This window comes from Ambystoma mexicanum, chromosome 10 (assembly GCF_040938575.1).
Source record: "Ambystoma mexicanum isolate Mex_15411 chromosome 10, UKY_AmexF1_1, whole genome shotgun sequence".
In the NCBI taxonomy this organism is placed as follows: Eukaryota; Metazoa; Chordata; class Amphibia; order Caudata; family Ambystomatidae; genus Ambystoma; species Ambystoma mexicanum.
This window is the reverse complement of record NC_090932.1, coordinates 233,227,105-233,254,155: the sequence shown is the minus strand read 5'-3', so window position 1 is coordinate 233,254,155 and position 27,051 is coordinate 233,227,105. Positions and strand designations below refer to the sequence as shown.

At 49.7% G+C, this 27,051-nt stretch overlaps 1 protein-coding gene across 3 annotated transcripts in view; it reads right to left on the bottom strand.

Annotated features, from left to right (window-relative positions):
- POLR3D (RNA polymerase III subunit D) overlaps positions 1–27,051 on the bottom strand; it is a 244,833-nt gene that overhangs the window by 41,365 nt on the left and 176,417 nt on the right. For all 3 annotated transcript variants that reach the window (XM_069617751.1, XM_069617753.1, XM_069617752.1), the window contains exons 7-8: positions 26,328–26,599; positions 26,035–26,187 (exon numbers count right to left, since the gene is read on the bottom strand). In XM_069617751.1, coding sequence (XP_069473852.1) covers positions 26,035–26,187; positions 26,328–26,599 — 425 coding nt within the window. The remainder of the gene's footprint in view (positions 1–26,034; positions 26,188–26,327; positions 26,600–27,051) is intronic.

Sequence of the window (27,051 nt, the reverse complement as noted above, 5' to 3'; positions counted from 1 at the left end):
TCTCCGGAATAGAGTAACTTGTGCATCGTCAGACCAAGTGGATTCGCTGGCAATCTGTTTGAATCTAGTAATATATGTTAAGATGTCTTGATTGCCTTGTCTGAGATCAAGTAATTGTTCCTGAGCCGCTATCCGAATCTCCTGCCTTCCGAACATGGATCTAATGCTATTACAGAAGGCAGAAAGCGAGTCTAATATAGCATTATTGGTTGTGACCAAAGGAGTTGCCCAAGCTAGTGCAGGTCCCACCATCTGTGAAATCATATACCCTACTCTGTCGCGATCAGTATGAAAAAAGGCTGCCTTAAGGGCAAATTGCACAGCACAGGCATCCAAAAATTCTTTTATCTGATGGGGATTGCCTTCGAATTGACCCCCTAGTAGGGGCCCAGGAGGAACCTCTGAGCAATGTGGAACTCTGCTAGCTGTCGCCTGTTGAGAAGCCAACTGAGCAGTCTGTTGCTGAGACTGCTGTTGAGCCTGTCGAAGATTAGCATTCTCTTGTTTCAGGTTTTGTACCTCCGAAGTCAGATTGCATAGCAGCTATAATTTGCTGAATCTGTTGATCCATAACAAAAGTAGTTCTTTACAAAGGCCGAAGACAGAAAATACCTAGGTCAATTTGGCGTTGCTTACTGTAATAACTTTATAATAATAAAGTACTTGAAACCAAATGTGTCTCTCGGCAATCGTAAATAACACTTACCTCTGAGATGATCAACAGTCTCGTAATAGATGAAAGAGAGAATTACCTAAAAACCCCTCTTAAACCCAGCCAAAAGGCTAGGCAGAAGTGGAATCTCCAGGGAAAACCCCAATAGGGGAAAAAACCCTGTGATGCGCTGCTGGGGTGCGTGGAATCCTGCAAGCAGCTGGTGAAGACTCACGCTAGTTTTAATATGGTCCGGATTCTTGTCAGGAAGGATTCTAATTCAAAAGAGTAGAAATGCGGGTAAGTAAGAATATGTTTTCCAAGGTCTAGTGAAATAGTAAAGGGTATAGAAAGGAGCTTACCCTGACAAGCCTAACCCCTACTAAGTCTTTATATCTCAGTCTGATGGTAAATGTTGGCAAAGCGCCTAATAGAACAGATAAAGAGTAAGAATATATCCAATGTGCGAAAAGGGAAATGCAATTAGAGATTTGGATCTTACCCATAAACAGTAGACCCAGGGATGAATAGCATAGAATAGATTACGGGTCTTGAACTCGAAGGAATAGAAGGCTGAAAAGGATGTCTAAGGCTGGTTCCTAATGTAGATTGTAAATAACCACAAGATTAGGCGTGAGGAAAAAACCCTGGGAGAACCACAACTCTATTTAGCTAAACAGATGTCAGCTACAAACCAATGGTGGCAGGAGCGGTTGTTGAAACTAGGAGATGACTTCCTGATGATCCACAGAGCGTAGAAAAGGATCGAGAATTCTAATGTTTAGGACGAGAAATGGAAAGAGAATAAATGACGGAAGTGGAGAGAGCGACACTAGATAGTAATTGTTGAATTGAAAAAGTAACGCACTTACGGTGCCCACCGTGACTCTGAATAGAGAAGCAACGCCTAGTACTGAAGTTCCAGTAGCCGGATATACGATTCCGGAAGTCAGGGGGCGGGGCTACTCGTTCGGTCTGAGGAGCGAGAAACACTAGTGTGCTGCTTACGGTTTCAGGCTCCTCCATGTTGCGAGACGCGATTCTGGGCAAAACCGCGGGCATTGGCACACGGGAAAGTAAAGTAGCGAGACCCCAATGGACAGCCGTAACACGCTGCCCCCTCAGGTGTCAAAGTCAGCGTGCAGTGTGTAAGGTATGCGTGGATTGATCTTTTGAGATGTGGGCTCAGAAGAGGGATGGCTCCTCGGGCTGGTACAGGCCTGTTGTGAGCTTGATCGCAAAAGGTAATTGCCAGGGGGATCTCTTGTTTGTTTGTTGTTGTTGTTGCTGTGATTGGGGTCGGGGGCAGCTGCCGCGTCGCTGCCAGGAATCTTGTCGGCTGTTGTATGGTGTTGCGCTCTGGTCTCCCCAGCCCCCTGCGCCTCTCTGTGATCGCGGGGGGTCGGGCGAAAGGCTTGCGGCGGAGGGCTCCGTGCAGTTTGTATCACTGCCTTTCGTGTGCGCCTCTCCTGTGCCTCTGGAGTTGCCCAATCCCCTGCGGCGTCTGCTGAGGGAGGACGGCGGCGTCCGCCAAGTCGCAGCACGGCTCCGGCCTCACAGGGACTGTTACGTGGGCAGGCCGGGGCGCACACACAGCCAGCGCCTGCCAAGAGTACACCGGCCGAAGGAGCGGGCCCGCCCTCCGGCCCCGCGCCTGGGTTGCTCCTACCTCTCTGCCCCGACGGGCCCGCCTGCAGGCAGCAGCGCGGCTTCGGCACCCCGCTCTCGGTCAGCTGTTGACGTGTGTCGCAGCGGGCGGCGTGTCCGCTCTCCCCTCCTCTCGGGTGTCCAAGCCAGCCTCCCCTCCTCGAGCCGACACGGGCCTGGTGGTCTGGTGGATTCTCCCTCAGGGGGTGAGCAGGTCTCCCGTGGCTCAGCAGCTAACACTCCGTGGGAACCCGCTTCTGCAGTCACCCGCAGGGCCGCAAGTGAAGACCTCTCTCGCAGGGGTCCCCGCAACATGCGGGTAGGCAGTCCCAGTCAGCGGCCCCATCGGGACAGCTAATTCGGCTGGGCTCGCAGTCAGCAGCAATACTGGGATCGGTCAGGTTGGCAACTCGTCCCGCAGCTTCTCATCAGTCGGAATAGTGTTTATGTCCACCACAGATGTGCCGATTGCTCAGGATTCATAGGGAGCTGCACAGAGGTCTCTTAGGGAGCCGCCATCTTGGTCGGCCCTCTAGCACCCTCTGTGAAAGAGCCAACAAATGACAGTGCATCTGTCATGGCGGCAGACAAAGAGGGAGATCACATGACATGCCAGTGAGCATCCTCAATTGTTAGGCCCTGTAGGGCTCCCCTCCCCCGGAATCCGGAATGCCTTAATCATCCCCTGTGCTGAAAACGTGAACAAAGTATTGAGAGGAGATCGTCTGGCAAGATTAGAGCGCCCCCCTCTCAGCACACCCTCGTTCAGCTCACCTTTCCATCACAAATCCCAGTCCACCTGCCCCCGCCCCACCTAGAGGTCAGGGCAAGGCTAATACACCCCCAACTCCAAACTCCAGTCCCCCTCCACCCCTTACCCCGCCGACCAGGCCACACAAGTCTTCCACCAAGATGTAGGGTCCAGGAAATAACATCCCGGATCCTCAACTCTAGGTGAAATACCCACAAAATTGAACTGGAAGGTGCCAAATGCATAGCCAGAAGAAATGCACACATTGCATGTAGGCAAAGACGCATAAAGCAAATATAAGACACAACTACACACATGTTCCGAAACCAAAACAGCAACCAAAAGCTGCACAGATCTGATAGGAAGGAGAAAAAAAAAACATTTCATTCAAAGTGAAAGGAACACACCACGTGTGTGCATGCAGTGCTCAGACATGGAAAGGTACACGCCCCCACCTGTGGCGCCTCTAGGAATAAAATTTAGGGGGGTGCAGAGGGGGCCACACACAAAAGTAGGGGGGCCGCCTATAAAAGAACAATGTGTATGCTTTTCCCAAACTGACGCAGGCAAAGTAGTGCAAAGTGGCCCGGGGGAGGTAAAAATCATGCATTTATACAGCAAGCAATTCTTTTGTACATATGTATATATCTTGATGTTAACGATATTCACTCTTCCTATATTGATATTGAAAATATATAGCGGTATATCTCCAAAACTCGATATATCGCCCAGCACACACACAGCACCAGTTAAGTTTACTACTGGTTTCAGGCCTTCATGGGCAATTTTTGCAGATGCTGCCTGTGGTCATTGGCTGGTAATGGACACCTGCCATTTTATGCACTTTGAAATGATAGTGTCCATATTGTGTCCCGATCGCATCTGTTGTAGGGGGCCTTTCACAAGTGTGCTATTAATAACCACGGTTTGCAATGCCTTTTTGTGCATCTCGCGTCTGGCTGCAGGTGTTTTTCTGGAAGGTCTGTGCAGATCGCAATTGGTCTGTGGGTTCCTTTCTCGGCATTGTCTTTGTGTGGACATTTTATAGTGCAAATGTAGCAAGAGCACTGAGTGCACAGTGTGTGTCAGTGTGCGCGCTATAACAGCGGTCAACCAGCGAGAAGATATGATCCTTTAAAGCAGTGTCTTCTGCAGAGAAGGAGCCACTCTGATGTCTCGAGGGCAGTGTGTCCCTTTCAGGCCAGAAGAAAGAAACAGGCTGAACAAAAAGCCTGGAAATGTGCAAGTGACAGCTGGGGAAAGGACAGCAGATAGATCACCAAGCCCCCTGCTTCCCTCAGCAGAGTGGGAGTTCGGAGGCAGAGAAGGAGCTTTGTTGAGAGCTGCAGGCAAAAGCTGGAGAGAAGTAGCCAGGGGACTGGAGAAGAGTACAGAGGTGGTGAGGAGATTGATCAGGAGAAGCAATGAGGTATAGCAGAGGGAGGAAGGCGGTGGTGAGAAGGAACAGATGGAGTGAGATGTTGGAAGAAGTGAGGTGGTTGGAGAGAGGGAGAGCTGAAGGAGGAGGGGAGAGTACAGAAGAGATTGGAAGTGACATTGGCAGAGAGGAGTGTGTTGGGGGGGATGGAGGTGACAGAGGAGAAAAGGAGTGTACTAAGGAGTGGTTGGTGGAAGAGTTGAGGAGGGGAAGACTAGTCAAAAGGAGGGAGGAGAAGACCAACAGGAGGGGCGATATAAGCAAACACTCCCTAAGACTGAGGTGTAAAAGAGTAAAAGAGGGTATGGGGTGGAGGTTTTTATTGGGGTAACAATGGTCCCAGACATGGTGAATGTCATGTAGCACCTTAAATTGTGTTTCTAACAAGGAAAAGTGAGCGTACAGACTGGACGACTGGAGAGATATGATCCATGTGGTTATGATTGAGTAACATACAGGTGGGTTGAATTAATGTAACGCCTAACCTGGGAATCCTGTGGACCAGCATTGTGGATCCTCCACTGCATTTACCAGACTCTCCACAACCGGATTTTACAAACCTGGGAAGGCCTAAAGGAAGGAATGTGGGTAAATACTGGCCAGGTGATCCCTGTGTGTGTTCATGCGCCCTTCTCTTTTTCTCACCTACTCTGGTGTGTTCAATTCCTCCCTGTAACAAGAAGCGGACCAGTCTAAATACCCCCTTCCCCTAATGTTGCAGGCTCCTCTGAAACACACTCACAGTTAATTATCCCCTAAATTATCAGTAGCCCCAGAAAAGGTATTGTTGCTTTCCAAGCAGTTATCCTCACTGGCTTAGCTGGAGCAGAGTCACTTCCATTAAAATGCTTGGCTAGTTGTGGAGGGCCCAATAAGCGTAAAGTCTTCTCAGTTGCTTCATTGAGACCCCATGTCAATGTTCGAAGGGATTTCTGTGTCCATTTGGTTTGTGTGTTGCCTAATAAAGCGGACTAAGTTTCCAGGTAAGCAAGTCCCAAAGTACCTTTTGTGATATTGTTGTCTTACTAGGTTTCAGGTTGTCTTTTTGAGGTTTTCCCTATGGTGGTCCCAGGGTGTGGATGGAGTTCCCAGGTTAACTGAGCTATTCCAAGTACTCCGGGTTCAAGTAGTCACTGTGGCTTTCTGCATAACTTTTCTTCTCTTCCCTTTCTTTCTAGCAGAGCAGGAACCGGAGCAGAGGATCTTCATGTCCAGGCAGCAGTCTCAGAACTTGTGTACACAGAGAAATGTCCTTCCGTTGTGCGTGGCTTAAATAGCCTTGCTTGCAAGATGGCCTCCAGCACCACTGAAGTACAGCAAGAATAAGTGTGACTCTCGGAGATGTAGTCTTGTTGCTCATTTGGATTTTGCCCTTTGTTTTACAATCCTCTGATAGTGCGCCCATCCCATCTGGGTGATCGCTTCCGTGCCCGCTGTGGCAACTCTTTACTAGCTTGCACCAGAGTGCTGGGCCCTGAAGGGAAGATGATGTATGGGGCCTTATCCCCAAAGGGGAAGCATTTTCTGGACAAAGACATGGTCTTTCATGACAGTGGGATGCATGTGGGAACTGGGCAGGACAATTGTGTATGCTTAAAATCAGGGAGACCTAAAGGCATGTCATTCATGCGATTTAGGTAGTGGTACAAACACCAACACAAACATTTTTGGGTGGTTACATTGGGTACCGTAAAACATGGGCAGCAATGTTTTTAGGCTACAAAGAGTGCACAGACAAGGCCTGAGCCCCAAAGGATGAAGCGCAGGTTGTCACTTAATGCATTCATAATTTTTGTGGTTGGATTAGGACATTGGCTCAGAGAAGAAAGCCAAATCACAAGGCTCCATTTGCCTGAAGGAAAGTTGAAGGAACAAGTTACTTACCTGTAACTGTTGTTCTCCAGCGTGGGTCTGGCATGGATTCACATGCTCATGAATATTCCCCATCAGGCTGGGAATACTCGGTAAACAAAAAAATCAGTTTCAGTTTCATTTCTGAACTGTCTTTCTCCTGACAACCAATCGCTGAGCTCTGGGTCATACTGCCCCCAGCCAATGACTGCCCTCGACCTAAGCCCCTCCTCTGGCAGCCATCTTCAGATTTGGTAGCACGTAAAGTGGCAGTAGGCCCAAGAGAAGAGCCGCAGAGGGGCAGGCGGGAGGGTTTGCATGTGAATCCATGCCAGAGAACAACAGTTACAGGTAAGTAACTTGCACCTTCTCCAGCATAGGGTCTGGCATGAATTCACATGCTCATAAATAAAGAATACGTAGCAGTACACACATGCACAACCACGGGAGGTGGCAAAGGCTCAGCATAAGCATCTCTTACCTCCTCAATAGGCTCACCTTCAAACGAACAGGTTGCGTAACACTGCTTGGCCGACTCTGGACTCCTCCCTGGAATCCTTGTCGACGTAGTAGAATCTCGTGAAGGTGTGCGTCGACCTCCACGTAGCAGCCCTGTAGATGTCCAGCAGGGGCTCACCAGACAGGAACGCTGTAGTTGCAGCGATCGCTATGGTCAAGTGGGCTCTCGGACGGCCAGGCAATGGTCGGTTTGCCAACCAGTGAAATGGGTGATGCAGCCGGAGAGCCACCTGGAAATGGAAGCCTTGGAGAGGGCCTTCCCATGGTTCACAGGACCAAAGTTCACAAAAAGTTGCGAAGTCTTCGAGAAACTCTTTGTGCCGTCTATGCAGAACTTCAGCGCTATAGTCACATCCAGCGAGTGCAAAGTCCTCTCAGTCGGCGACAAAGGCATCAGAAAAAATACAGGCAACACCAAGGGCTCATTTAGATGAAAGTCCGACGGCACCTTGGGCATGAAAGAGGGGTGCGTCCTCAGCCCCCGCCCCTGTTTTGTGAAACGTCAAATAAGGTGCCTTACAGGACAGGGCCTGAATCTAACCCACTCATCGTGCAGAGGTGATGGCTATGAGGAACGCTGTCTTCCACGACGAAAACTTCAGTGGAACTGTCCGCATAGGTTCAAATGGAGGGCCCATGAGCCTAGTCAGTACCACATTGAGTTCCCACACCAGGGCTGGCGCATTCACCGGCAGGAACAAACGAAACAGTCCTTTTACAAATTTCTTAACCAGGCGGTGTGACCATAACGACGACCGTCCCTGAGATCTGGTGTAGCAGGAAATAGCCACCAGATGAACTTTGATGGAGGCATGGGCCAGCCCTGCTTTGGCCAACGACAGCAAATACGGTAGTACCTGCGGAGCCGTGACCCGTAGAGGGTCGATCTTATGTGTACGGCACCAAACGGCAAACCTCTTCCATTTATGTCCATAGCATTTGGGAGTAGACAATGCTCTGGCCTTGGCAAGCACCTCCTTGTAGTCCGCTGGGAGATCGTAACCCCCGAACTCTAATGCTGCAGGAGCCAAGCCTTGAAGTTCAGCGATCCTGGGTCGTGATGCAGGATTGCGCCTCCCTCCCTGGCGAGAAGATCTGCGACCACTGGAAGCTTGACTGGAGGGGATGCTGACATGTTGAGAAGGTCCGGGTACCAGATCTGCCTCGGCCACGCTGGTGCAACGAGGTTCATCCTGCACCGGCACCATCTGTGTTGATTGACTAGTCAAAGAAGTAACCGCAACGGAGGGAACAAATACAGAAACAGGCCGTCCCAGGGGAATGAGAATGCGTCCCCCATGCTCCTCGACTGGGGAAACCTGCTGGCACACCTCTGGCACTTGGTGTTTGTTGCTGTCGCAAATAGATCGATCTGGGGATTGCCCCATCTGCTGAACAGGTGATCCACTTTATCCTGCCGAAGTTCCCACTCGTGTCAAGAGCGTAGCTCCCTGCTGAGGGAGTCGGCGATGGTGTTCTTCACTCCTGCCAGATGAAACGGGATGAGGAACATCCCCTGGGCAACGGCCCAGTGCCATAGGTCCTGTGCTTCTCTGGAGTGTGCCGGGGATCTGGTGCCCCCCTGCTTCCTTATGTAAAACATCGTGGTGGTGTTGTCCGTGAAGACCCGCACCACCTTGCCTTTGAGCGATGGAAGGAAAGACTTGAGGGCCCAAAACACAGCCCACAGCTCCAACACGTTGATTTGCAACAACTTCTCCTCCGGCAGCCACAGGCCTCTTTTGGTGTGAGCTTCCCATCCTTCCAGGAAGGAGTCCGTGGTGTGGTGGGGTCTGGAAATCCACACTTCCGGACAGATGAGCGCGAACTCCCCACCACCGTATAGCTCGACGGAAGCTCTCGTCGAGTGTGATCTTGTCCTGGAAGCTTCCCAACACTTGTATCCAACGGGCATCGAGGAACTCCTGTAGTGGACGCATCTGTAGACTGCATAGTCGGATGAGGTAGATGCATGACGACATCATGCCGAGCAGCAACTTGATGGACCTCACTGTGGCGACCTTCAGGGCCAACAGCCGTTGTACCTTGCCCAAGATGCCTGCTATCCTCTCCTCCGACGGAGACGCAGGGCACAACACTGTGTTGATCCGTCAGTAGACAAACGGTCCTCGCCGTGTGGTCGACAGCAATATTCTTCGAACTGGCCAGAATGAGCCAGTCGTCCAGATAAGGGTAGACGTGACTCACCTGCAGCCACAGCTGCGCCGCTACTGGCGCCAGGCACTTGGTGAAAACCCTTGTCGCTGACTTCAATCCGAAGAGAAGGGCCTTGAATTGGTAGTGCTTCCCTTGAACCACGAAGCGCAGAAACTTGCAGTGCCCTTTGTGAATGGGGATGTGGAAGTACGCATCCTCCAAGTCCAGCGACGACAGGAAGTCCCCCTCTTCCAGCTTTCCTAGCACGTGCTGAAGCGTGACCATCCAGAATTTTTGGGACTTGATGTATTTGTTTAGTCGACAGAGATCGAGGATGGGCCTCCAACCCCCGGGCTTCTATTTCACGAGGAAGTACCTGGAGTAGACTCCGGAGCCCCAAAGACTCTTTGAGACAAGCTCTATCGCATGACCCGCACCTCCAGCAACAGTTGAGGGATGTAGTTTTCCTGCCGGGCCACCGGTGGTATTCGGGGACACTTCCATTGAAATTCCAGGGTGTGTCCGTGGGCGAGAGCGTCCAGCACCCAACGGTCGGTGGAGATGTTCTTCCACACGCTGACGAAGTTCGCCAGCCGGCCTCCCACCGGGGTGCACAGGTGGGGGCCCGATGCCACGGCCGGTTTAATCCTGCATGGACGTTGAAGGGCCACCTTGGGGACCCTGGCGACGACTACGTCATCCTCCGAAGGCCTTGGAACGGCCCCTGTGGTTTCCTGGGCCGAAGAGCAGGAGAGTTGATGGTAAGCAGCGGATCCCCTGCTGCAACCCTTGGACGAACCCTGGGACTTGCTGCCTGCGGACTGAAAGGACTGCCGCCGCTGCTGAAGAGTGCCCAAGGCCTGTGCCGTCTTCATGGCTTGCAGAGACTTATCCACAGCCTTTCTGAACAAATTGTTCCTGTCGAAGGGCATGCCCAACACCTTCGACTTGATGAAAGTTGGTGGTCTTGTGCCAGCCACAATGACGAAGGCAAACACTGTTACCCATTTGGCGGAACCCTGTGTCAGCGATGTCCGTGGCCATCGTGAGGCAGTGGTCCGACGCCACTTCGCCTTCCTGCAGAATTTCCAGTGCTTCCGACCTCTTGTTGTGGAGGAGAAAGTCCAGGATCCAGGAGGGGAGCGATCTTGAACCACAGCTACGATGGAGAGAGCGTTGGCGTCCTTGATGGTAGTCACCGCAGAATAGATGACCCATCATCCCCTGCCATCTAACTTCTTGCCCTAGCTGTCTGGAGGGGTGGCTGCTGCCGATGAAGAAGCACCCGAGAACTTCTTGGCTGTTGCTAACACGACCTAGTCCGGAGACAGTTAGGCCTGTAAGCACTTGGGTGCAGAGTCCGGCACCACTTCTTCTCAAGGCGAACCCTCTTCGCCGGAGCCGTCGAAGGGTTCTTCATGAGGGCCAAACGTTTGTCCAAAATGTCATCCAAGAAAGGGACAGAGAGGATGGTCTTTCTCTTTCGCCTCTCGGTGCTGATATAGGAAGCCCTCCATCTCCTCAGGGGCGAGCTGAAACAGTTCTGTCGTCGCCGTCTCATCTCATCGCTCGGGGGGTGCAGGGAGGCAAAGGGGTCGAAGGTGGGCCAGGAGGTGGAGGCTGTACTCTCCTCTTCTTGGCCGGAGGCTCCCCCGTTGTTAGGGGGTCAGGCGGGGCCGCCTTGTCCGTACCTCAGAGACCAGCGTATGCAGTGCCGATAGAATGTTCACCAAGAGGTCTCTAGGAGGCAACCGAGGTGGGTTTGGCAGATGAGGTGGAGACAGAATAGGCCGTGATCCCAGGTCCTCGTCGCCTTGATGCTCTTCTTCGACGGTGTCCTCTCCATCATCACCTTCGTCAGCGTGCTCGTCGTAGGGCCTGTTCCCTAAGTTGTCCTCCTCCTGGATGGTTTGCATGCCGGTGAGCTCCTCCTCAGAGGAGATATCCGTACGCTGGAGGGCCACCGCACCTCCCGCCCCTTCTTCGCCTCCAGAGGTGAAGGTCTCGGGGAGATGACGTGCATCTTCTTCTCCAGGGTCTTGTCTATGGGCCGGAATGCAGCCTCCCTCCTGGGAGAAAGCGTCACCCTCGCCTTCGGGGTCACGTCCTCCGGAACCGTCTCGCCGGCCTTCGCCAGCGACGCCGCCACCCCTTCGATGGAAGGCTGGGTCTTCGTCAGGTGCACCTGGGCCTTCACGGTCAGGGCCAGCGCCTTGTCCTTTTTGGCCTTCTCCTTAGGGGGAGGATCTGAACCCCAATCCCCCTTGGTCTTCTCCAGTAGGTCGGACTTGGGCCCTTCATTGAGTTTGCCCGGGTGATCCGATTTCCTTTTGGCTGAAAATCCTGAGCATTGACTGGAGACGTCGAACGCGCCCTGGCCGCCGAGGAACTTGTGCAACGCCGCTCCTGGTGGCAGTGGACTCACAATGCTTAGCCTTTTGTTAGATCCCCGCGGAAGGGGCGCCCTCACAGGTCTTAGAAGCCCACGCAGCCTTCATGGAGCTGGGAGAGGCATCCTGCTGGGACCCACCCAGAGCAGAGGTCTTGGCCTGTAGCCACTCGTTCAGCTGCCTGTGTCGATCTTCATCGTGCGGGGAACCATCTCCTGGCAAAACGCACAATCCTCCTCCTTGTGTGTCGGGTACAGGCAGTAAAGGCATTCGGAATGCTTGTCGTCCGTAAAGACATTCCGTGAGCCGCAGCTGGAGCAGATCTTGAACAGGGGAGCAGAATCCTTCTCCTCCGACATGGTCCACGCGGCGCAGGCCTGAAGAATCTTCTGGAAGTCTCCATGAAGAAACTAGACAAAATTCGCCCTTGAGGGCTGCTGAAGAATCCGAAAAACGGGTCCCCGTTAATCGGAGGGTTGATTGATGGAGCACAAGGCCCAATTGACTGAAAAATAGAGTAACACTCTTCCATAAAGCGAAAATACGCAGTAAAAGCTCGAGAGCTGAACACGAGGACTCCCAACACTTGAACGTGCAGTAAAAATCTGAAGATGGCTACCAGAGGAGGGGCTTAGGTAGAGGGCAGTCATTGGCTGGGGGCAGTATGACCCAGAGCTCAGTGATTGGTTGTTAGGAGAAAGACAGTTCAGAAATGAAACTGATTTTTTTCTTTACCGAGGTTTCCCAGCCTGATGACAGGGAATATTCATGAGCATGTGAATCCATGCCAGACCCCATGCTGGAGAATAGTAGAATCGGACTACATGATTTATTATTAGCTTGATTTGCTTCACTAACTCATGATGGATATATAGGCATTTACTACGTTTATGGGCATTATGAGACCATCTCAAATAACATCTGGGTATCATGAACATAACAAAGGAAGCCAAAGTTTTGACTCATTTAGAAGAGCCAGTAAATACAATTTGAAAGAATAGCGGTCAACAACGAACCCTGGGGGACACCATACAAGGAAGATCAAATGGTGATTGAAATGGAGGAATTTTAACAGTGGACAGCTTTCTTGGCTCTCTTCTTTCGAGTCACATCTAAGTGACTGAAATTTCAAACTCACTTCAGAAAATTATTGGATCATAAAAATTGTTTCACTGTATCCATAAATGCATATTATGCCAGTAAAATCAACAATCCTGTGCGGCCGAGATGGACTATGGTTCTTAGGTCTTCATGACTAAAAAGTAAGGCCAGCGCTTTTTACTGCTGAGACCTAAAAGCTGCAATGTAATGATCCAGCAGGGTTTTCCCAACGATAAGATATAACTTGCAACGGGGTACCTGCTTGATTTGATTTAGGGATTTATTACACCAAATCATTCCGAAACCAAACAGGCAACCTGCATCTAGGCGCAGATATTATTTTACTTGTTCAGTTGAGATATAGTCACGGGTTCCTGATTCATTGAAACAGAAACGTTTTCAGCTTTGAGTGGAAAACAGCAATCGAGGGGACGTTCTGCAGTTCAGCTGGAAGGAGTTCCAATCCCCATGAGTGGCATGGTAGGAAAATAGAACCACCAACACATTTTGGGCAGAAGAGTGCAAGGCTCGAGAAGGCTGATATAACTGGATTTTTGACACCAGGTACCTATGTGACATTCCTGGAATACACTTGTAGATCAGGCACAGCGTTCTAAATTCAATTCTTTTTTTAACAGGTAACCAATGCAGACGCCTCCAATACGTAGGAATGGGGGCCATTTTTGGTAAATTATAGACCAGTCTGACAGCGGCATTCTGGGCTACCTGAAGACAATGTAATTGGCTTTCTGGGGCACCCAGAAAAAGAGTGCCGCAATTGTCAAGCCTGGAGTTCACCATAGTCCCTACGTCCATCGCACGCTCTGGTTCGGGAATGAACGGCAAAATGGGTTTCAAAAGCCTAAGTTGTTAGAAAACTGCCTTAACTACTTGTGAGACCCGTGCATTGTAATCCAATGATGCTTGCCATATACAGCCAAGATTTTTCACCTTACTTGAAAAGGAGGGGTCTGCATCAAAAACAGCAGGGCAAGAGAAGGCGGCATGGTATTTCTAAGGTTTAATGGGCCAAGCACTATCACCTTACTTTCAGTCATCCAAATTTTGATGGCATTAGCACAGGCTAAGACATGGTCTATCGCATCTGGGTCAGGTTTTAATCTAACTTAGATTTGCGTATCAACTGCATAGGAATGATACTTCAAATCATACCTTAAAAAGATGTCAATTAAAGGTCGAAGATAGATGATGAACAGTATCAGGGACAAAGTTGACCCCTGCGGTACTCCACAGAGGAATGGGAGTTCTTCGGAATAGAGGCCTCCGAGTTTCACTACTTTAGTCCTAGACTCTAGGAAGGAAGAAAACCATTTCAACACACCCTCCGAGACCTGAGCAACCGCCAACAGTCTATTCAGCAATAGGCCAAAATCTACTGTGTCAAAGGCCAGCTGACAGATCGAGCATCATCAAAATGCTCAGATCACCTTCGTCAGCGGCCCTTAGAATCTCGTCCCACACAGCCACCAGCACAGTCTCAGTTCCGTGAGTGGGTCTAAACCCGGACTGGAAAATATCCAGAATACTATTTTCCTCTCGGTGAGTCTGCAGCTGTATGGTAACTATCTTTTTCAAGATTTTTGCCGTCCATAGCAGGCCTGCAATAGGTCGGCAGTTTCCCAGCACCTGGTGGACTAGGGTGGATTTTTTGTAGAAGAGGAGTGAGGACTGATTTCTTTCAATCTCGTGAAATCAGCCCCTGAGGTAAAGAAGCATTCACAAAATCTGTCAAAAAAGACGTAAGGGATGATGCATGTTGCCAGGATGTAAGAGAAGTTACTGGTGGGTGAATGTGAAGTGATGTGATGTGATGTGTGTTTTTGAAAGTTCTGGGTGGGTGGGTGTGTGCCTGTGTAGAGAATGCAATTAGTGGATGTAATAGAAGGTGTGAGTGACTGGTGGTCGAATGTGATGTGATGTGATGTATGATTTTGAATGTTCTGGGTCGGTGGGCGTGTGCCTGTGTAGAAAATGCAATGAGTGCATGTAAGAGAAGGCGTGAGTGACAGGTGGGGCAATGAGCATATATGTGATAGTGTGTGTTTGAATGTTATGTGTGGGATTCGGGGTTTGCTTGCATGGTGAATCCAGTGTGAGAGGAGATGTATGGGTGAGTGACCGGTGGGTGAAAGGGGATGCATGTGTGTGTAAGGCCTGGGAGACTGGGGATCATTGGAGCATTTTTTAAACATCCTTTATTGACTTGCATGTTTTACTGGAATTTTTGGGCAAGGGCAAGTTCACGTGTGCCATTCCCTGGCTAGACTAGCATTTTGGTGCAGTCAGTCTAGCCATTGCTTACTGTGGCATGACATTTATTACTCTGCATCTTTAAAAAAGCAAGCATGATAAGTAGTGTAACCTCGCTAGACTGATGTGTATTCTTCACTGTAGCATGACTTTTTTTATTAACTGAGCATCTATGATGAATCAAGCTAGTTAACTGTTTTATGGGTCTAAACTGGCTTACATGGAACCAGTTTGAACAGGTTTTCCTATTGTGACATGTCACTTTTAATGGCCAAACCAACCGAGTATGTACTTACATAGGAGTACTGGCATATATTGGTGGAGCCAGTTTTGTGCCCAGTGCCAGTAATGATACTATAGAAAAACGTCTTAGAACGAACCTAAGTATGGTTTTATATGGAAATACTAACATATGTTGGTGGAGCCAGCATGGAAATGTATGGGCACAGTCAGAATACAAATGTTTTTATACTGGCATACATTGCAGGGGCCGGCATGATAATGCATTGGGAAATGCCCTGTGCACTTTTGGTGACTTGCATCTATTGTACTATTTTTCATGATTTACCCTACACCATAAAAAACTGATTGTTGCCCTTTACCCATTGTTGGCCTTTTACCCAAATTTTCACAGAAAGTGTGCTTTGTAATGCACCACTTTAACCCATTATTCAAAACATGTATTCTGGGAGGGAGAAGAATCCCCCCGCACACCCCAACCCATTTTTGTTAGTTCGGGCTCCCTTGCTAGGCTCAGTCGCAATCACATACTTGTGGAAAATATTTACACCCTGCAAAAAAACTCACCAACCGCCACTGGTGGCTGGTATATTTGTGGACCAGGCACCGCCCCCTTCTCTCAAGGTCACGTTAAAGATTTAAGCTTTTATTGAAAAGCATATTTACTTCTTTCACTTGCAGTAGTGCATGCCCCTGCAGCGGCATAATCATCATGGACATTCCGCACACGGGGTGGTCCAGACTGGTGCGGGGTGTGGTGTGCCCCGTGCTTTGTAAGGAGCTGGGGGGGGGGGGGAAATAGGGTGCACAGCATGGCTCGCAGGGGAGCTGCCAAATTGTGTGCTATGTCATTGGGCACCATTCGGTTTGACAAAGAGGTCACTGGCGTAACCGGGAGCCCCGCTGCATCATATCCTGGTAAGGGGAACACTTGGAGAGGAAAAAATGAAAAAAAATATATCTTTTTGAATTCACTCTGCATTCATAAAGAAGCTGAAATAATTTCTTTATGATGGCACAATGACTCCATGTCATGGGAAGGGGGGAGCCCTATGACTTCAAAAAGAAACAATTTCTTTTTGAAGTAATAGGGCTCCCCTCAACCCCATGACGCGTGCCTGTGTGAGTGTATGGTGAAAGGGTGTACACTTAAATGTGTAGGTGGCTGCCTGTGTGAGTGTATGGTGAAAGGGTGCACACAAATGTATGGGTGGATGGGTGGGTGTGTGTGTGTGTGTGTGTGTGTGTGTGTGCGCGCGCGCGTGTACGGTGAAAGGGTGCAAACTTTAATGTATAGGTGGCTGCCTGTGTGAGTGTATGGTGAAAGGGTGCACACTTAAATGTATGGATGGGCGGTGTGCGTGTGTGTATGGTGAAATGGTGTGTGTGCTTGTGTTCAGGGGCGCAACAAAACCTACATTTCGGGGGGCTAATCCTTCAAATGTTGGGAGAGGCGCATACTTATTTGTGTGGGGGCATCTAACTTCTTTACGCATTTTAATGAGACTATTCTAGTGCAGCTTCAATGTTACAAGAAGTTAACTCTCTCCTTTAAGTCTGAACATACCCACTTATGGACTGCTGTGAGAATGAGCGGTCTCCTGTTCCCTCTCTACCCTTCCAATCACTCCCCTGGTATTCAAGTACTAAACCCACATCACGATTTAAATTGCCTAAAAAATGTGGCATTTGAATGCAGGTACTAACAGTGAAATGCTTTACGTTAGTAATTGCTGGGCCCTTGTTAACAGCGAAACTCAGGTGCTGTTTAACATCTGTGTCCTGTTTTGTCCGGCAACTGCTCTGAAGGTCAGCCAGGTTGAGTCAACATAGCCCAACATTTTAGGGAGGTGGTAGTGAGTGTAGAAGCCCAGTCATCTCAATGGTTTTATGCCACTACTTGTGTTTAATACGTTGATTACTTATTGGTAATCGACATTACTCCTAGCCCTATTCTTCCTCGTCCCTGTCTTGTGTATGAGGCGGTACTTGTGTATGAGGCAATCTGCCTCATACACAAGTACTGGGATGAGGTAGAGCTACATGACGGTAATGCCTGACTTAGCTACCTTTTCATCTTCATTACTCCTAGTCCCACTCTTCCTCATCCTAGTACTTACCTATGAGACAAGGAGCCTCATACGTAAGCTCTGGGACAAGGAAGGGGGATGTCAAGGTAATTCTCGGCAAAGGAGCTGCTTTTGGAGGTTGGGGTATGGGGTGGGAAGGAGAGGGCATATGTGGGGGGGAAGGATTGTGCGATAAATCATAATGGTTGTCCATGTCCAGGCTAAGCAGGCATGATATCTGGTATAAGTGGCTAGAGAGGCATTTTGGTGCAGCCAGTCTAGTGATTCCTCAGTTTGGTATGACTTTTTTTTAACTGCAAATTTCTGATAAAGCAGTCCTGCTATATGTACTTATCTGGCTAGATTGGCATTTGGGTGCTGCCAGTCTAGCCGTTTCTTGCTGCGGCATTGTATATTTTCTTGGGCATCTGTGAGAAAATGATAGGATGTGATATGGTGTAAGTCATTTATAACACGCCTGTGCACAAGTGTTTCTAGGCACGACAAGACAAACGATCTTACTTGTATCATTCAGATTGTTTAAGTGCGAGAATGAGAAATGCAAGGGGAAAGGGAGGGGGAAGTGCAAGGAAGAGGGGAAAACAGGGCGGCCATGGCAGCGCGGCTCTGGGTAGTGCAAGGAGAACAAGGGACTGTAGGGTTACAGTTACAGCCCCTAAGTGCGTGGTAGGCCTGGAGGCAGTGCAAGGGTGACTGTCCAAAAATGGAACAGATGAAGAGGCAATGAAAGGAATAACCAGGAGATGCATATGTGGGAGTGAGGGGGGAGGGTATTGCGAGACATCGTTGGGTGTTGTGGTTACTGTTTTGGTACAAAATGCTAATAAGTATTTAAAAAAAAAAAACAAACAAAAAAAAAAAGTCTGACTTAGTGAGATTCTGAGGGTAGCCAAGCAACCAGTCGGTACAGCAGACAGGTAGGTCAGCAGGGGAGGGAGAGAGAGAAAGCAGAGAAGAGGAAAGTTTTGAGCTGCTTCCGGAACCTCAGGTGGTCCGCTCAAGTTTGAGAGGGGCAAGGAGGGAGGCACCTACAGAGGAGAGAGATCTACCTCCCACTCTCTGCCTGGAGAAGTGTCTAACCCTTAGAGAGTTTGAGGTAGCTGGGGGCCCTGACCCCAGAAAGCCTTGTGGACAATGCAAAGGGTCTTGAACTTGATCCTTGCAGCCACCGGGAGCCAGTGGAGAGATTTCATGGCTGGAGAGATAAGATCCCTGGGCTTGAGGTCAAGGATAAGTCTTGCAGTCCTGTTCTGGATTAGTTGAGGCGGGTGGAGAGTAGAGGAAGGTAGATTGAGAAAGAGGCTGTTGCAGTAGTCCAGCCTAGAAAGAAACAAGTCTCTGGAGACAGTGAGCTTCTGGGGGAAAGTGAGAAAGGGAAGAGTCCCTTTGAGGAGGAGCAGCTAGTAGTGGGACTTCTTGGCGACGTCCGAGATGTGAAGAGAGAAAGAGAGAGAGGAGTTGAAGATGACACTAAGGTTTATTGCCTCGCAGGAAGGCGAAGGAAGAGGGCCCAAAGTGGTGGCCAGAGTGAGAGAGGGAAAGCAGGGGTCCCAATGAGAAGGATCTCTGTGTGAATAGCATTAAGGCAGAGATCGTTGGAGGCGCAGCAATCCTGAATCGCACAGTCTGGAATGTGCGAGAGAGGAGGGGAACCTGAAGGAAAGCTGAGTTTCATCCCCATAACACTGAAACTTAGAGGAGAAGGTAGAGATCAGGTAGGCCAAAGGGGCCAAGTAGAGGTTGAAAAACCAGGGTGAGAGGATAAGAGTCCTGGGGAACACCACAGGTAGAGAGAGAGGTGGCAGAGAGAAAGGGACCAAGTTGGACTTGGGAGGGGCAGTCCACGAGGAAGGAGGTCAGCCACTCCAGGGCCTGATCGGTGATGCCCAGGCTCTCACGTAGTCGATTGATCACAATTGTGTGGTAGACTGTGTCGAAAAGTAGAGGAAAGATCAAGGAGGATTAGGACAGAAGGAATGCTGGAATCAAGGTTAGAGAGCAGATCTTCACGGGTGTTCAGGAGAGCAGTTTCTGTGCCTCTGGCGGCTCTGAAGCCAGGCTGATGGTCATGGAGACAACTAACAGATTCAGTGTGGAGGGTAAGCTGGGAGGGGATCTGTGTGAAAAGATCGAAGAAAAAAGCCTGAATCCCAAAAGCCCGATTTTTTTTCTTTTTTCCCCATTTCCCATTTATATATGCAGGGGGAGACCGCCGCAGCCCCCTCACCATACCCCTATACATTTCCATTAACTTTACACCCCCCCCACATATATATATGGGGTGTTTTTGCCTTTTGTCTTTTTGAGTGTTTCCAGCTGGGAGATAGTCAGCTTTTCCAAGAGTTTGTCCAGGAAAGGGGTGATGGAGATTGGGCGATAGTTTGCCGGGCAGGTAGGATCGGCAGACGGCTTCTTGAGAAGTGGGTACACAAGGGAGTGCTTAAGGGGGGAGGGCAATGTTTCAGTGGTGAAAGAGTGATTACAGAAATCGGCCAAGGCTGGAGCGAGGGTATCAACATGGTCCTTGATGGTTCTGGAGTAGCAGGGGAGCACCTGTTTGGACGACACTTTCATAGATCAGACTTGTCTAGAAACCTCGTCAGGTGTTGTAAGAGAGAAGGAGGAGGACATCTAGTGGTAATCGCACAGTATTGCATCTTTATTTCAAAAATCAAAAAGGGACGTTGACATGGGCGTGACTGTAACACTATCCCAAACGTGACGTGTAGTGTACCCAAAATCGTTCGCGCGTCGAGGTCCCACTGGCTGTTTTTGTTCTGCCGTGAGGGAGCCTTACAGAGGCGTGAGTACAGAAGAAAGTAGGCATAAGATCTCTATGTTCCTTCTACTCCAAGAGGGGAGGAAGGGTGGGTGCATGTGAATCTAAGCAGATCCAACCATCAGAAATACGATTACCGTGAGTAATGTATGTTTTCTGATGTTTGTGAATTTGCTTAGATCACATGCTGTGCACAGACTTACGAGCAGTAGCAGGAAATGGTGGTGGGATGCGTGAAGGAACAGTGGCAAAGAGACGTCTTAGTACCGACTGTCCCACCTAAGAAAAAGACTTAGTGTGTGTGTGTGTGTCTAAGCAGTAGTGTTTGGTGAAAGTATGCACAGAACTCACTCCAGGTTGCTGGTTTGCAAATGGAATCTAGAGGAACATTTGCAATGAATGCTATGGTGGCCCATGTGCCCCGAGTCGAGTGAGCTCTAGGCGTAAAGCATAGATCTCTCTTGGCAAGAGAGTAATGCAGTATGATGCAATTTACAATCCATTTGAAAATAGCTGATTTAGAGACCGGGTTTCCTTCTCTGCCAGCTGCCAGAGAGACAAAGAATTGGTTTGTCTTTCTTAGTGTCTTAGACTTTTCAAGGTAGTATATTACGCGCTCTCCTCACATCTAGTGTCTGGAGGCTTCTTTCTGCCAAATTAGTGGGGTTTTGAAAGAAAGTGGGAAGTTCGATTGATTGGTTCACATGGAATTTAGAGATGAATTTAGGGGCAAAACATGGGCGAATGTGCACAAAACCACATTGTCTTTGTGAATAAGTTACAAATGGGTCCTGAACTGAGAGGGCCTGCAGTTCACTAACTCTTCCTATCGAGGTGATGGCCACTAGGAAGGCAGTTTTATAGGTGAGGGCCTTAAGGCTAGCCTTGTGCATTGGTTCAAAAGGAGGTCCCATTAATGTTGTGAGGACAACGGATTTGGGTTGTAAATAGGGGGGGGGGAGTCTTCTACCCCCTTCCATAAAAGCTTTAATGACAGGAATCTTACACCATGATACGTTGCTCTGGTATATGGTATACGCAGAGAGAGCGGCCAGGTGGACCTTTAGGGAATTGAAAACAAGTCCCGAGTCTAATAGGTGTGTTAGGTACAGGACAATATCTTTGAGGGAGCAGTCATTGGGATTGACGTCCTTACCTTTGATCCAGATAACAAAGCGTTTCCATTGATTGGAATATCAATGCGTGGTGTTGGGTTTTCGTGCTTCCCTGAGTATGTCCATACATCTCTGGGGGGAGTTGGAGGTGCCCAAACTCCATGACTTCAGGAGCCAAACTGCTAAATTGAGTGTCTGGGGGCACGGGTGCAGTGTTTCCCCTTGGTCTTGCAACAGCATGTTGTATGGGCATGGTAGTTTCCTGGGTTACGGGCGCGTGGGGCAGGTGACCGACATCCTCATGAGATGAGAGAACCAAGACGGCCGGGCCCACAGGGGTGCCACTCGCATCATTGTGACTGGTTCCTGGTGCACCTTCTGCACTATCCTGTTGAGAAGGGGATATCGGGGTGGGGGGATCTTAGGCTATTCTCCCAGACCATGTTATCCAGAGACCATTCCCCTTTGGAGCGCTTCCGATGGTACCTGGAGGCATAGTCGGGGCATTGGGCATTCTCCAGAGTCGCAAACAGGTCGATGTCTGGAAAACCCCACTCTGCAAAGACGAGGAGTAGAAAGGGCTCTTGAAAGTGCCACTCATGCGCTACGGGTCGGTCGAAGTCTCGGCTGAGCACGTCTCCCAGAAGATTGTATTTCTCTGGAACATGTTGCGATAGAAGAACATGTTGTGTTTGAGTGCCCATTTCCAGATTTTATGGGATATGTTGGATAGCCCTAAAGAATGAGTGCCCCCGTTTGTTCAGGTCGTACATGGCCGTGGTGCCGTCTGTAAGGACGAGAACTGTTTTCCCCTGAAGGTGATCCTGGAAGGCTTTCAATGCTTGGAACACCGTAAGCAGTTACAACAGAATGATTATGTGATTGGATGCTACTGATGGGGACCATATGCTGTGCGCTGCCTGTTGAAGGAGGTGGGCTCCCCCACCCTGACAAAGATGCGTCCGTGGTGAGAGCAGCCTCTACTGCAGCGGTGGTGAAGTTTTTCCCCTGCAGAAGGTTTTCCCTTGACCACCACGGCAGAAACTGAACAAGGGCTGTCGAGATAAACACTAGCTTGTCCCGCTGGCCTGACACTATTTGCTCGAGAGCAACTCCTGCATGGGGCACATGCGCAAACGAGCATGAGGAACTAGGAAGATGCAGGAAACCATCATCCCCAGCAGCTGCATGGCCTTGCAAACAGTTACCCGTGATGGGTTACACAATGAGGGATCTGGAACAGCATGTTTTGAACCCTCTCGTTGGAGGGGAAGACGAGCCCGTCTTCTGTCTGAATCAAGGCCCCCAGAAACTGTTTGACTTGACGGGGAACAGACTTGACTTCTTCTCATTGATAAAGAATCCTAGATTGAATAGATCATCTACTGTCTTCTAGGTATTTCCCAGGCATGTTCCGTAAGAGTTGCCGGTTAGGAGCCAGTCGTCGAGGAAAGGGTACATGGGGATGGACTACCTGCGCAGGTGAGCCGCCACTACCACTAGTACCTTTGCAAACACCCTCAGGGCTGAGGCAATGCCGAAGGGGAGAACCTTGAACTGATAGTGTGTTTCCTCCCTCTATCTAGACCCGGAGGTACTTTCTATGCGTTGGTAAGATTTAAATATTAAAGTATACATCTTTCATGTGCAATGTGGCCATGTAATCCCCCTGCCACAGCAACAGGATTACTTCCTGAAGAGATGTCAGCCTGAATTTCTGAGGTTTGACATACTATGATCTAGGACACAGATCTAAAACAGGGTGCATGGTTAGATCCTTTTTGGGTACAAGGAAGTATATTGATAAATACCTTTGTATACCTGGGGATGAGGGATGACTTCGATGGCACCCTTTTCCAGCAGGACCTGGACCTCCTCCAACAGGATGCGCAGATGGCCTGATGAGTCGTCTGCTCTTGGGTGGATGGTAGCGGTGTGGAAGGAGGAATTCGATGCAGTACCCATGGGCGACGGTCTCGAGTACCCACTGATCTGATGTGATCCCCTCCCACACGTGGGAAAAAGATGGGTTCCATGTGTTAAAATCGTGGCAAAAATGGCCATTTACACAAAGAAATCGCGGCTAAAAGGCTGCCGTTTTGCCGCCGCAATCCATGTAAAGGATGCATAGGACACCCCCGCAGCCCCCATACCCATTATACCATTTTAGGGGTGGTGGGGGACACCCCTGCACACCCGTTCCCCTTAAATGGTGTAATGGGATACACCTTTACCGGGTCAAACCACAGCAAAAATGTTGCCGTGATTTTTTGTAAAGGCCGACATTTTTGCCGCGATTTTATTACTGCATACCAAAGGATGTTAGACGTCCCACAACCAGGGAAGTGTGGGAGGGGACCTGTACCGCTGAGTCACTTGGATCCACACGCCGGGGAGCCTCTGGAGTTTCTGCCTATGCCTTTTCCCAGATGTTGAGGGGATTGGAAACCAGTGGGGAAGCCCTGTCAGAAGGTCCTGTTGGAGCCCCCTGAACCATATTGTCCCTGGGAAGAGCGGGAGAAGGACTACTCACGAGAGGGCCAGATGGTGTTGAAATTGCCCCGCTGGACGAAGGGCTTGGCCGAGATTTGATTGAGTGATTTTAAAGTCTTGTGCTCTTCTTGGCCGGCTCCAGAGCCTCATCAACTGCTTTCCCGATAAGGTTGGCTTCCTCCACTGGCTTGTTGATCAGGAACACTTGGGTCTCCAGGTTTAAAGCAGGAATTCTTGGCAAAGCCCTTCCGTTTCTGCAGAGTCCAAGGCATTTCTGGGTGACTTGCTGTCCTTCTGCAACCACAGCCAAAAGGCGGGTATCAGTGGGTTCTGGGACCTCTTGGAGGCCCTCTTGGACGAGACGCTAGTGAACGTCACCATAGCTCGCTAAGAGCGTGGTATTGTTGGCTATTCTGGTGGAGAAGGCGGCAGAGGTGGTGACAAGCTTGCCAATGGCGTACACTTTCTTGCAGTGCTTGTCGGGAGGGGATTCCGACAACGACAGTGGTACCCCAGCCCTCTTCCATGTAGTAGTGATAACCAGGGAGTCCGGGATGGCATGGCCCCTGATATAGAGCGGGTCCGAAGGAGCCGGGCAGAACATTTTCTCCACATAGCTATCAACTGCACGTGTGAGCGATGGTTTGAGCAATGAAGGGCCAGACGTTTCTTGATTGAGTTCAACAAAGGGATGGCCTGGCTGACTGGGGTCTTTTGCTTAAGGATGTTTTCCAAAAAGTCTGAATTAGGGACGGCTTCTTGTGTGGTAATTTGAAAGTGGTCTGCAGCCCTCTTTAGAAGGTTATTGAGCATCATCTAGTCGTCAATAGGCGAGTCTTTGGACTGAGGAGTGGGAGGAGCATCTAGAAAAACGTTCACTGGGTCAGAGTCATGGTGGGGAATGGTAGGCCACAAGCCCCGTTGGCCATCAACAGGGTTCCCCTCAGGGTCCTGAGTAGGATCTTGGTTGTCTTGGCCAGAGTCTTGGACATAAAAAATGTCTTGGCTAGGGTCACCTGAATCATCTACAAACACATCCACCTGGGGGTCCTGAAAGGATTCATCCACAGATGAAAATTGAGCAGCTGGGGAATGGAGCTCTGTGATTTAGGAGGGACAGGGCAAGGGTCAACGTCCCTATGTCTTTTCAAAATATCATCGAATTGGCACGAGAAATTAATGAACTTGGCCACCTTATTCATACAAGCATCAAACTTGTCCCTGGTCCATTCAGAAGAGTCTGAAGGATCAGGAGGGGGAAAACGCTGTGCAGGAGAGACCGGGTCCTGGTGCAGGGCATCAGAAAGAGTAGAGGCCAAAGAAAAGTCCTTGGACGAACAGGAGGTATTCTTGGGGTCCGAAATGTGCAAAACAGCATTGGAAAGCTTCTCCTGAAGCTTTGGGAGTGTTTGATGAGTGGAACTGCCTGAGTGAGTCTTTCAACGGCACCACAGCTTTCAACGCTACTGCGTCGGTGGCCATAGAATTAGTGGGCGCGCCAGCTACAGAGGATTTATCGGCATGTGTAGGCTGCAAGGGCGTGTGCGCATGTGGCGTCGAGCTGCAGGGTTTTGGAAGGCCCCACTGAGGACTTTGACGGGCCTGCTGGTGCTGAAGCCTTCCTCAACGGCTCCGCCAAGAGAAGGCTAGGGGTTGTGTGCTTTGGAGCGGGTGGTGCGCGTAGGTCTTTGTCGCCGGGATGCGCATGGCACTGCTGGTGGCATGCTTATCGGGGCCGGTGACGGACACAAGGGAGTGCGAGGGCCTCATGTTAAGGTTGATGGTGTCCAAATCGGAGCCACGGCTGCCGACAGACTCCACGGCGGCCATGTGATTCTCAGCCTGCATAGCGTAGGCCACCCACCATTTCGTATGCCTGCCTTTCAGGATCTTGGGCAGAAAGAGCTTGCAGGCTTTACAGTTACACTAGTCATGATCACGAGAGAGACACTGATTGCATCAGCGACGGGTGTCTTTCCAGGGGAATTTGCCGTTGCAAGACAGGCAAAATTTAAAAAGGCATCCTTTCCACAGCAGAGGGAAACAGCAGCCAAAGGAAAGGAGAGATAATGGGTGAAGAAAAGGGATTCTCAAGAGAAGACAGTACGAACAGGGCCCCACTCTCCCTACTGTAAAGGCCGGTCCGGAGGGCCAAGGCCATGTGGAAAAGAGTCACCAAGCAGTCACTGGATGGATCAGCGGCAGACAAGATCAGGCGAACAGCCGCCGAAGGCAAACGAACCGCCAAAGAAATAGGAAACAGCCATATAAAACTGTTACGAGCTCCGAATTATGTGCGACCTACTAAATAGGCGGAAAAAACAATCTGGTGGGACATCGATGTGTCAATGTCCCTTTTCTATCTTTGAAATAAAGATGCAATACTTCGCGATTACCACTAGATGTCAGACTATATGTACTGCATGTGATCTAAGCAGATTCACAAACATCAGAAACAGAATTCGGAGAGCTTCTTAACAGCTTTTTCCACAGCTCATATGCATAAACAAACCCCTTGACCCGAAATAAGAGTATCTCACCTGCAGAAATGAACTGGATGTTCCCATGGTAACATCCAAAGTAACCTTTCCCAATACGAGCTGAACCTTCCCGGACTTGCGTATCAGCAGCTTTCCCACCTGTCCTTCTGCTAGATCTGCCAAGGAGCAGGTGTTCTCTGCCATCTTTGCCTCCTGCAAACATCGTAAACCAATCAGTTATCAAATAACTAACTATCAGTAGAAAAGCACATTAAAACTCAGCATGTATAGGAATCAGGCACCTACACAAAAGAAGATCACGGCTATCGGTAGCAGAGTAGACACCATCTTACCTGGCTCTTCTCCTGCTTGACCAGTACCGTCTGTCCATCTTCTGTCTGCATCTCTGTCTTTATGGGCTTGGTGTCCTGGGTGGGTGGTTGCCCAGGCAGAGTATCTGGCAGCTGGAAAAAAAAGAGCTCTTCCTCCTTGGTCAGATTCAGGGACTCCAACAACTCTGGCAGAGAGATGTCCGGCGGGAGTCCAGGGACCTTCTTTGCCAATGCTGGCTTCAAATCTAGGGGACCATTTTTCACATCTTCACTTTCCATCGGCTCCTCTTTAACTACAGTGAGAGAGCCGAGAGACACAAAATGAGAAAGATTTGATGAAGACACGCATCCTCAGGAGAGAAGGGAATAAGCAATTCTCCAGCAGTATAGGGTAGTTGGGCAGAAGCACTTTCCAGCAGAGGAAGGGTACAAGCATAGTTCTAACAGTGGGGAGAACTCTAGGATCTTAAGCAGGAAGCTAGTCGAATACAATTATGTAAACATGGTGGCCAATAACACAAACATTGCGGAGTGTGAAGAATATTCAAGTACGTGCAATTTTCACAAGAGGATGCTGCAAAACCATACAAGGCAGGACGAGGATACCAACAGTTGGGAAAGATTTTCTTTTAGCTGCTTTCCCTCCGTAGACCTCTATAAACACCCCTCAACCAGCAATGCACTGCTGCTGTTCTGAACCTAAATAAACACCGAAGGTCCCTTGCTGCTGTTTATCAAAGTCAGT